This window comes from Chenopodium quinoa, unplaced genomic scaffold (genome assembly GCF_001683475.1).
Source record: "Chenopodium quinoa cultivar QQ74 unplaced genomic scaffold, ASM168347v1, whole genome shotgun sequence".
Lineage (NCBI taxonomy): Eukaryota > Viridiplantae > Streptophyta > Magnoliopsida > Caryophyllales > Amaranthaceae > Chenopodium > Chenopodium quinoa.
In genome coordinates, this window is record NW_018742598.1 from 17,059 (window position 1) to 29,072 (window position 12,014).

The 12,014-nt window shown below is 38.2% G+C and overlaps 1 protein-coding gene across 2 annotated transcripts in view; it reads left to right on the forward strand.

The window, feature by feature from the left end:
- Nucleotides 1-2,408: 2,408 nt before the first annotated feature.
- LOC110721162 (histone-lysine N-methyltransferase SUVR3-like) overlaps nucleotides 2,409-12,014 on the forward strand; it is a 32,013-nt gene continuing 22,407 nt past the window's right edge. Inside the window, exon 1 of one of the 2 annotated variants that reach the window (XR_002511398.1) lies at nucleotides 2,409-3,120. Coding sequence is in view for 1 of the 2 variants with exons in the window: in XM_021900292.1 (XP_021755984.1) it covers nucleotides 2,505-3,120 (616 nt within the window). In the remaining variant the exon portion in view is untranslated. The remainder of the gene's footprint in view (nucleotides 3,121-12,014) is intronic. The other variant, XM_021900292.1, reaches the window with a different exon arrangement.

Sequence of the window (12,014 nt, forward strand, 5' to 3'; positions counted from 1 at the left end):
TGTGATTATTTGATAACCTTATATTAATTAAGGTTATATTTATTTGTAGGGTGTTTTTGATCAAGCTACTTGAGAGTTCTTTTGAAGTAATTTTTGGCTAAGCAAGGATCAAGGTACGTTAGGTGGCTAGATACCTTGAAAGCGATCGATTTGAATAACATGTTTGAATGATTTTATGATGAATTGAATTATGGTTTATGAATTAAAAGTATGTTTAAAGGATTGGTTTTAATGATTGAATTGGAGTATTGATTTTTATAACATGTTTTGATTAATTAATTTATTATTCATGTTTAAAAAGATTGATTTTGAAAGCAAGTTGGATTTATTGAAAAGGAATTTAGATTGTTTTCATTAAAGGTTAAATTATTGGATTTAAAAGAGGATTTATTGAATCATAAATCTATTATTATTTATGCTTTATAAGCATGTTAGTAATCCCACTACGCGGATTTGGTTTATTGATAAGGCCTTGGACTTTGTATGACCGGGTCTTTCCTCAAGAATAGACTTGTAAAATAAGGAGACTAGCTTGGGGGGTGTGTACACTTGGGAGTGGAATTGGTTTTAATATGAGGAATTGGTTTTCACTAAATTAGGAATTTGGTCTTGTATCTATTTGGAGTACTCATAACATTGGTTACTATTATGGTTATTATTAATAAAGAAGAGTATTGAAGTTTCCGCTGCAAAGTATTGTTATTTTTAGTAAGTTGAGTAGCCTTGCGTAATCACGCGGCGGTAATACGCCTAAGTCTATCTCTACGGTATAATTATACGTATCATACTAATATTTCCGTAGAGGGAGATTTGGGGGTGTTACAGGTACTTCTCTACCTTATAAAGTGAAACTATCTCTCCTCTTTCTCCAATGTGGGACACTAATAACTGGGCTACAATGGGTTTCAATAGAAAACTTTTGAATTTTGATCATCCATATATCCGTCGTCTAAAGCTTTGCAAAATATTCAAATAATCAAATGATGATGGTAGCGCTTATGCATTGGTTCTTCTCAAGCTTCGAAGAGAGGATCTATTATAGTTGAGTTAGAATACGCTTGTCTGTAGTCAGTTGGATACTTCAAAACCAGGATGTTGTAATAATCGAGTCAGACCAGATTCATCACTGCCAACTAGCTCAAATAAGTTTGTTACTTCACCACCAACTGACGGCTCAGCTAAATCCACCTCTGTTCCAAAAGGCGTTGAACTATACCTGATTGACTTTACAGATTTACAGGTCCATATCTAAGGTCAGTTAGCCAAGCAAGTTACAACATCTCTCTTCTAAACTAAAGCTACTTATGTTGCCTGTAAGTGAAGAGAGATTACAATAACAGTATATAGTAAAACCTATATGATATTCTTTCAAATTCTAAACTACATCAAGCAAAGTTCTCTAATAATACTCTACCATGAATAAAGTGCATCAAGTCACCAAGTAACTTCAAAATCAAGTAACATAGTAAACGACTCATGAGGGATTTAGGGAGTGCAAAATAAAAAAGGCATTGGTGTTTTTCTCTAAAAAAAAGTATCAAATAAGCCTTCAGTACATTGCAGAAATAACAAATAACTAAATAAGCCTTCAATAAGCTACTTTATCAGAAAAGAATTATCTTCAGACAAATTTCCTTTGCATCATTCTAAAACTAGGAGGTTCTCGAAAAAATTTGAGCACTAAGATTCTTGAGTGCATTAGAAAATTTCATACAAGGACTTGTTTGACTTGCACACATCAATCCGTACATGTAGCTTAGTAAAAATTCATATCTATCCCTCGATTTCCCCTATTCCTCAAGTCCCCTATTTCAATTTCATCTCTCTCTTCTTCAATACCCATTATTGTACTCTCACCCACCCAAATTTATTGTTAAACCCTAACATTCAACACTCATTTTTCACTCTCTCTCATTTTCTTTGTGCTGTAATGCTGTATTTTTATTTTTTTTTTATTTTTTTTTTGTATATGAACATGATCATCGAAATGATTAATCACCACTACAATGTTAGTGTTTTCGTCCAATTGCATGTTGAATTGTGTTTTCGTGGTAATTACTTGTTTAATTGTCCAATTATTCATTTAATTTTAACTTCATAAACCCTAATTTGTCCAATTTAGCAAAACCTTCAAATTAATTACCTAAACCCTAATTAATCTAATCAATTCACTTCGTTTTAGGTTAGACTGTATAAATTATAACCTAATTTGCGCAAATTTTTGTAAATGACAACAAATTTCAGAGATGAAATTGAAAGAGGGAAGAAGAACAGGGGAAATCGAGAGAAAGAGAGAGAAAACGAATTTGTGGGTCTCAAAGTGGTGGGATTTTAAAAACTTTTGGAAAAAACTAGGTGGTAAAATTTAAAAAATATAATAAAATTGAGATGGTATTTTCAATTTTGACAACAATAGATGGTTAAATATTTATGAAGAAGAGAATTTATCTAGAGGGAGTATATTACATCCCCTTTCCATATTTTCTGTATTCATTCACGTAGCAATGAGCGCGCCTACTTCAAAGCGCCACGCCCAACACACACCAATACCACCATCTCCCTTCCTATCAATTTCAGAGCTCATACTTCCATGGCTAACACCTCAAGAACTCGCTTCCATATCCTGCACCTGCCACACCCTATCCCACCTCTCCAAACTCATCACCACCGTCCGATCCTCCGACGCTTCCAGATCATTCGAACCCCTTCCCATTCCTTTCATCAACTCCGTCGATTCTCACCCCTACACTTTCTTCCTCTACACCCCCACTTACCTTACCTCTTCCCCCAGTTTTGCTCGTCAATTTTGGGGAAGTAATGTAAACCCTAACCCTAATTATAATACCCATTTCAATTTTGATTCTTGTATGGGAGTTTCTGACTCTGTTGGGTGTGATTGTGGTGAGATTTGTGATGGGGATTGCTCTTGTGCTGTGTTGTGGGGTGGTGAGATGAGGACCGAGTGCGGAACGAGTTGTGATTGTGAATTGAGTTGTGGGAATCGGGTGAGTCAAAAGGGTCTTAATGTTGAGTTGAAGATTGTTAGGGTTGAGAATAAGGGTTGGGGTTTGTTTGCTGCTCAGCTCATTCCTGAGGGAAAGTTTGTCTGTGAATATGCAGGTAATTCATTTTGGCGGCAATTTTTGATAGCATCAAATTTCCCGTGTTTTGAATAATTTTGTTGTGATTAATTTAGTTGGTGTGCTTTGTATTTTGAAGTTACTGTGTTAAATGAGAATTAATTTTTAATGAAATTCTGGGTTGCGTCGAGAATTGATGGTGTGATGTTTGAACTTCAGTATAGTGTGAGTTCTATATTTAATTATTTATCAAGAAGCATTTATAAGTGTAGAACAAAAGCTTCTGTAAAATACCAGCTGTTGAGAAATCAGTGTGCTGTCAGTCTGTGATAGTACAGCATTGTTTGGTTTACTATATGCATTACCGTCTATTGAGGAGACTAGGAGAGATTATGTCGTATCAAGTATGTTGTATCATTGTGACACAATTTAAAATATAGAGGGAGAAAAGGAGAGAAAGATTCAGAAAATGATAACAAGTTGTATAAGTTATGCTGTTAATTTCTCACATTGGAGAATACTAATGATGTTTGAGTTGCCAGAGAGTAGACACTCTCGCAGAAGGAAGATAAATGAATAGAATGACTAAATAAGTTTCCATACTCATTTCCCTTACCATTGACATTAACGGTGTGTTTGGATTGAAGGAAATGGAGGGAAAGGAAGGGAAGAGAAATGGAGGGATGGAGTATCTTTCATTTGGATAGCAAATGAGGAAGGGAGGGAATTAGAGGGGAGAGAAATGGAATGATTAAATTGTAGGAAATTGATCCCTCTAACAATGGAGAGATTTGGAAGGAAAACTCACCATCCTTCCCTCCCTTCCCTTTTCCTCCCCTCCCTTTCCCTCCTTTTCCTTCCCCTTTCTTTATCCAAACAAACTGTAAGTCTCAGTTAAAACCACCTGATGTACCCTCCATCGTTCTCAGCAAGGAAGAGTCTCTGGGTTCTTTTAACAAAACTACTTGGTGCCATATTCTCTCAAACCAATCTAAGATTATTTGCTTATGTTTAGTTGATGGTTAGCTTAGAGAGGGTATGGTGATGCGTTAAAGATTGTTTTGAATCTCTTGGGTACTTTCCATCTCCAATGATGGTGGCATTTCCCAAATTAGCTTTTATTTGCATTTTGAAACAACTAAACTTTCAGGAGTATTTAAAAAATAAGGTAGTGTGTACAATTGCATTGTAGTTTAAATAAGTTAGCATTTTAAAAAAGTGACTGTAGGGAATAATTTCAAGCTTTAAACCCCTAGCTTGAACCCCACTGTGATCATACACTAAACTACGGTGGCGTCCAAAAGGGAAGAAGATAGAGAAAAAGAGTCGCCAACAAGTTTTAGGAACTTGTAAACCGTTCACAGGGTGAAGGTTACACCCCTTAATGATCCAAGAGATCGTCAACTCCATAAGGTCTAGAACCAAATAAGGGTTCGGGGATGAAAGTACAAATCCAACCTAAAAGAGATTGAACCTGCCCTAATAATAGGCCTCTACTTTATTCTGATCGTATTCATGTGCGTTTTTTAATTAACATACAATCAATAGGTTAAGCCCTAAATCTGTTTATCTATGTTGGTTGAATATTAATGCACAAATAAACTATTATTGGCGATCACTTGAAATTATAATCACATTAACTTTAACAAGATTATTAAATATCTTATTAAGCGTGATTACAAGTACAAATTTCCTTTAAACATGCAATAAAAGGCGTGATCAAGCAATAAAAATAAATATCAAGCAACATAATAAATAATATTATGAATAATAATAGCCATAATAATAATCATAAATAAAATAATCATCATCAAAATAATAATATTAATATTCATGATCATCATATAACTAATATATAAAGCTAAACTTTAAGCCAGGTCACGAGACAGCGATACTTGGCATTCTAACTTTTCGCCAAGTGCGCGTCACGTTGGATAGATTTAAATACACTTCATAAGATTAAAAAAGTTAGTTTAGAATTTTATTTTGAATCAAATTTGGATAGAATTTTAGAATAAAATTGTTAATTTAGAGTTTTATTTTCAATAAAATAAAATTTGAGTGTCGCACCACGTTGGATAGATTTAAATAGAATTCAGAAGATAAAAAAATAGTTTAGAATTCTATTTGGATAGAATTATATTTTATTCAAAAAAATTATTAGATTATAATTCTAAAAAATTATCATATAAATTTACTTTTTTATATCATAATATTTTTTGGAGCGAAGGAAGTACTTCAAGGAGTAAAACATACATTTATAATATATACTAACCGATTAAAATAATATAGTTCGCAATCTAAGCTAATAGATTTTATAACTATGTAGACATGTCAATTAGGGTCGGGTCATGAGTAATTTCGGATTGAGTCACTTCAGGTTACGAGTCAAAACTGTTCAACCCTTGCCTAAAGTTTTGGGTTCGAATCTACCCAAAAAGATTTGAACATTTATTTAATTTAATTTATTTTTTGCTAATTTTTAATTTTTTTTTATGTATTAAATCAAACATTTTCACTAATATTATTAGGCATTACTTTGATATATATAGAATAAAAATTTATCTTAAAATTTAATAAATAACCCGGGCATCGCACGGGGCACGATACTAGTCATAAATTATAACAATTATAATCACTATCATGTTCATGTTAATATTAAAGCATAATAATAGCAAGACCCTAGGCATGATACTAACAAGATTAATAACAAACCCTAGCATGTCACTAAGCAATAAAAATCAAATCTTTAACCCTAACATGATACTAACAATCATAAATATGAGGAAGAACATAGAAAGCATCGCAGGAATCATAATAAGCATATTTAATATTAAAAAATTACCCTAGACATGATACTAAAAATATCATAATAACAATATAAACATGATGTCTACATCATAATATCAATAAAAATCAATTAAAGTACTTACTTTGATTCCTCGTACCTTTTTCTAATAACAAAATACACACGTTAGTAACTTCAAGAAAAATAATAATGAAACAATTAAATTAAATAGTTGAAATAGAGATTTGGGACCAAACCCTCAGAAATTAAACCTTTCACGTTTAGGGCGAAGGCAACTTCGAATATGGCCAGGTGTTTCTAGATCTAATGAATGCGAAATTTTGTATGTAAAAGCAAAGTTTAGAAAAGAGAGAGAAAGATGAATGATGAGAATTAATTGAATGAAAACTGATTGTAGGTGAATATTCGTGAGAATACGTGAATGATGAGAATTGGTGAATGAAAACGGAGTTTTTAATACGTTATTTATAGAGAAAATCAGCCAAAAAGATAAAATTAACAAAACAGAGTCTGACGCACAAAAAACAGAGCTGGCGCAAAACCCTTGCTAACTGGCGCCGACACCAACACCAGCGCCAGGCGCGGAGTCAGGCGCCAAGCCTTTTTTAACGTGTTTTCGAAAATCAGATAAGTTTGCCGTACTGGAGGATAAAATCATATAATTTCCTCGAAAATGCTATTTGATTTTAATTAAAACTCTGAAAAGTCAACAAAAGTCAATTTATCAATGCTAATTGAATTAGAAATGAAAAGAATCTTCTAGAAGAATCTAGAAAACTAAAACCATTCCTAATTGCATTAGGAATGATAAATCACATTAGGCCCTCCCCTAGATCATTGGGCCGCATATAAAGCTCAAACCGGCCAAGTTTAGTAAATTGGCCATAACTTCCTCAATATTCATCGGAATTGGGCTTATAATATATCGTTGGAAAGCTCTTGGCAAGCCTCATCCAACTACATTCTTATTCGACCCATATCATGGACCAACCAAACTGGATTGGCTGTTTTCTTAAAATAAGTTTTCAAAAACAGGGAGAAGAGAAAAAAAAATTAAAAACTATCCGCAACACTAGACTTTCCACACTTTCACTTCATTCGATTATGAGTCAACGTGAAAGATACTCATCACTGGATTTGGTTTTGGGGAGACACAAATGGGTGTCTACTGAAGCCCGTACTTTTGCTGAGTTTGGAGAAATATAAGTTTCGAAAACAAAAGTCAAAGTATCGATAGGGACGGAGAATGATTCATAACGTGCTGCGATCCAAAATCACTCTTGTAACACCGATACCTGCAAAACTAGCGTTAGTTAAACAGATAAAAGAGTTAAGAAACGCGTATCTTGCACCGCCGAGCACACGTCTCTGAAAAGTAACCAATTTGCTGCCGCTTTGCTGATTTTTTTTATGACCTCCTGCAAGCTAGAGAATGCCATCCCGCTTGAAAACTGCTACGCCTGTAACTGCTTCCAATTCGGAAGATTGCTTCGCCTGAAACAATCCTCCTTCGCTTTGATAATATTCCACGTCCAAGGGAATACCATCGAAGATTATTTCTCTTGAAACAATCCTCATCCGCATTGATAATATTCCACGTCCAAGGGAATAATATCGAAGATTATTTCTTTCGAAACAATCTCCTTCCGCATTATGACCATCTTGCATGCCTAAGGGAACACGATCGAAGACAACTTCGCCTGAAATTACCTTTAGTTGTTTGTGACAACTCTCCGCAAGCTAGGGAATGCCGTCGAAGATATCCTCGCTTGAAGTCATCCTCATTTGATGCGATAATCTTCCTAAGGAAATTACCGAAGACCCACGCTTGTCGATCTTTAAAAGTTCGCTTGAACTTTGCTTCCGCTATGCCAGTATGTCAGTGCTTCTGCTGCTTTGAACCTATATGTCGGCGCCTTTTGCGAATGAACCATTATGTCGGTGCTTTTTTTTCGCTTTTGAACCTATACACCAGTGCTTTTTGTTAGTTAATGAACCAATGCTTAGGCGCTTTAAGCTAAGTGAGACGATTTTTTATCAGGTCGATCACTTTATGTAATCAAGCCGATTGCTAAATCATGTCAAATTGCTTAGAGGGGCTAACTGGCGTACCAAGGAACCCAAAAATGTGCTGCAGAAAGGTAGAACAACCTCACCGCCACACAATTAGCTTTAGCGCCAGGCGTTGAGATAGCGCCAAGCCTAATTTTTGACGCCAGGGCTTGGCGCTAGCACGGGGATTTCCTTAAATACCCCTTTCTTCTTCATTTTGCTGCTTGCTCGTCACGAAACTGCTCGAAAAACCGTAGAACTTCAATTGCTCAGTTCTTGTTCGTTTCTCAACCGAATTCACTCAAATTTGTTGCAAATCAAAGCTCTATTCATCTACTTTCCCGATCTGTGTAAGTTTTCTTCAAACTCACATCATTTTTTATGAATTTTTGGCATGTTTATTCACGAATTTCATGTAAATTCGAATTTAAAAATGCTCAATTCGCTTTGTTTATCACGTTTTATGCCATGAAATTGCTTGATTATGTTTATATATTGCCTTGGGAGTAATTTGAGACTTGTTTGACTCAATTTGGTGAAGAAATGAGCAATTTGCCATTGTTGGACCTCCTAAGGTCGTGAAGAACAATGCGACTTGTTCTTGGTGTTTTTGCTAGCAATTCTTGTCCAATTTGTTACAATAATTACTATAGTGTTGCAAGAAATTGTGTGTTTGCTTGAAAAAATGCCGTTATGCTCAATTTGAATTTGTGCTCTGTTTTAGTACTACGTACTCTGTTTTTTTGCGAACATAGTATCATGCAGCTAGGCGAACCTTAGATACTATAGAACCTTAATTTATGATGACTTTGAACAATGTAGCATGGCTAGACAGCGAGGCTCGGGTTCACGGTCCCGAAACACCCGATGGGAACATGAGCCCGTAGAGGATGACGTCACACCTTCCACTTCGCTTGGTCGACTTCCCGAGTGGGATGAGCGGACCCTGTTCTTCGCCCCCGTCCACCACATTTCTGAGAGGGTGAGACGAGGCATCATGGTCGGGAGGACGCGCTATCACGGTTCCGGCTGTGATGGTTTGGGCGATTTGTACAAGGTGTACATCGCCAGGGATCGGGAGACGAGACTCCTATGGGAGTCTTGCGGACTGGCTACCCTGTTCAAGACTTCCGAGGCTATGGTCGCCTCTAGTGGGGGTCACCATATAGTGCGCGCTTTGGTGGAGTTCTTCTGGGACACCACCAACACTTTCCACTTCCCTTGGGGCGAGATGATGGTCACCCCTACGGACTTCAGTCTCATTACAGGACTGGAGTTCAACTCTATGCCACTGCCGTTTGACAGTGGAATCGACGTCTTTTCTGCGGAGGTCGAGGAGCTGTTGGGGCCGATCGCTATTCGGGCCGCCCAAGCTGAGGTCGAGACGACTCAGTTTAGTGCTAGGGGAATTCGCCGCTCGACACTGGCAGCGGCTTTCGATGATGTGCGACCACCCTAGAGCAGCAGGTGCGCATTTTTGCACTGATGTTGTTGTCAGGGACGTTCTCTCCTGACAAGGGTAGTAGGGCGTTGCTTTACTACCTTCATGTTGTCCGCGATCTTCATCGGATCGGGACTTATGATTGAGCCAGCTTAACCTATGCTGACTTTGTTCGTGCACTGAGGGACTCGTGTCGACACCGGTCCTTTGGGACGAATGTTGCTTTGTCTGCCTTTTGGAAGGTCCTAGAGATAAACATTATTCCCTATAAAGTTTAGCTCTACATATTAGCTAGCACATACTCACACTTTTTACTCCTTGCAGATCTGGTTCTACGAGCACTTCCCCTCTGCTGCGCCGGCGAGACCATCGCCGCGCGGATTCCCAATGAGCGCTTCTTAGGGCGTCCGCCATGTGGATATGTCTACCACACATGTCCGGAACTGGATCATCGCGGTACGACTTTTTATTATTTATTTGCTTTTTCACGATGCTTTAGGTACACTCTCGCCTGATTGATGTTCTTTGTAGAGGCCCGAGGTGGTGTACCGGCCGTGGGGTGGCTGGACAATCCCTTGGTTAGCCGCACAGTATTCTGCTGAGCGTCGTTATTTTCTTGGGACTTATGGGGCGATCGTGTACTTAGGAGAGAGGGTTGCTGGACAACATTCCTTTGATGCCTTCGTCGTTCCTGGTGCTCCACCACGTCACATGTTCGACGATGCGCGATTATTGAGCATGTCCGAGGGAGCTGGACTCCTTGGCGGTCCTACGCGATTCCTGGCAGTGCTATGCTGAGGAACTACTGCCGTTGTTAGCTCCAGCCCCCGTACCGGCTGAGGATGTGAGGGTAAGATTTTTCAGCTTTTACTTTCCATTAAGTAGCCCCCAAGTAATGTTTTACTGACTTTTTGCTTTATCAGGATGGTGCTGCTGAGTTCGTGCCACCCCGTATGTCCATCCATTACCGGGGGACATATGGGCCGACTGAGGTTCCTCCGGCTCCCGAGGCGAGCGATTCGTAGAGCGGTCGATTCCTCGCCACCAGACGAGTAAGCCTAGAACAAATTGAATTAGGGAGAAATCCAATGCCATTGATAGTCGGAGAGACTATGATTAGTCTTGATGAACTGAAAAGGAACCCAAAAGCACCTTTTCGCGGCTCTCCAATTTTATTACAGGTAGAAAAATAATATTTTTAATTACAGAAATCAAAAAATATATTTTTGTATTGTAATAATAATTTAATTGCATTGCAATTTTTTTTTTTTTTTTACAGATGTGGCTAATGAAAAGGCTAGAATTAATTAGCCCTCCGGACGATATTGAGAAGTATACTCCCAATTGCTTCGTGAGGAGGAAGAAACATCGGTCCTTGCCCTGTCGTGATGGATATCTTCCTTCCGCTTGGAGTAGTCACCTTGATAGTCTTGCGCCATCCATGTAGGGATCCTTTAGCTGGAGTGATTAACTTCGAGGGATCAAAGCTTTCGCTTTGTAGGACTGTTTGAACGAGCGAGGAATTATCCTCTTTATAAGTTGGCTCATTCTTTTCTCGCCCAAACAATAATCCCATGACGTTAAAGTCAAAGCATGGGGGTGCTTTCTCCTTGTAGATAGGAGTTGGGATTTCATCAGTGAAATAGCAATCCAAGAAAATCTCGAATCCCAGTTGTCTTATGCCGTTTACAACAAATGGCTCAGGAAATTCATGGCATGGATAGTCCTCTCCTTCTTTTATAAACTGACCATTAAGCGTAAGAGGGTACTGATCCATTGGAATTGCTTTCTTTTGGATGCGAGCATCCCTACGTGCTTTTGACTTTTCCTGGGCTCGCTTGAGATCTTTCCGAGTCGGTTCGAAACCAAGTCCGAAAGTGTCTAACTTAGGGAGGCCTCCAGAGGTTTTGCCATTCCTTTCTTCTTTCCTAGGGTCATCCCAGGAAAATGTCCTTGTTTCTTCAGCATGGCATTGACAATCATGTTGGAATGGGGGTCATGGCAAAGAGGGGTCCTTTCATCCTCCTGGATTAAGGAGACTTCTTCGTTAAAGCCCCATAAATCTTCATCGTTCTCATCGTGCTCCACATTAATAATTGGATTCTCTATAGATTTGATCCTCATAAGCGAAGCATCGATGGTGATTGGAATTCCCCCAACTATAGCTTTTACTTGTTGGTGGAGAGATGAAGGGACGACCTTTAGATCATGAAGCCAAGGGCGTCCCAACAACAAGTTGAATGAAGCTTTAATATCTACTACTCGGAAAGTAGTAGCATGTTCTATTGCTCCTGCCGTTTCATTTAGGGTAATCTTGCCAAGATCTTGACGACGAGTGTTGTCGTAGGCCCTTATTCCTTGTGTAGACGGAGTTAAATTTTCGTCCCTTATGCCGAGCATCCTCGCAGTTCTAAGTGGACAGACGTTGATGGCCGATCCATTGTCTACAAGAGTCATGGGAACATTCATCCTCTTGCAAACTACTGTGAGGTTTAATGCCTTGTAATGTTTGTCACCTTCTGGGGGTAAATCTTTGTCAGAAAAAGTGATCAAATTAATCGGACTGGGAAGGTCACTTGTGAGGAAGTTGGCTAATCTCTCAAGAGTAGTGTCAGAATCTATCTCTATTTTG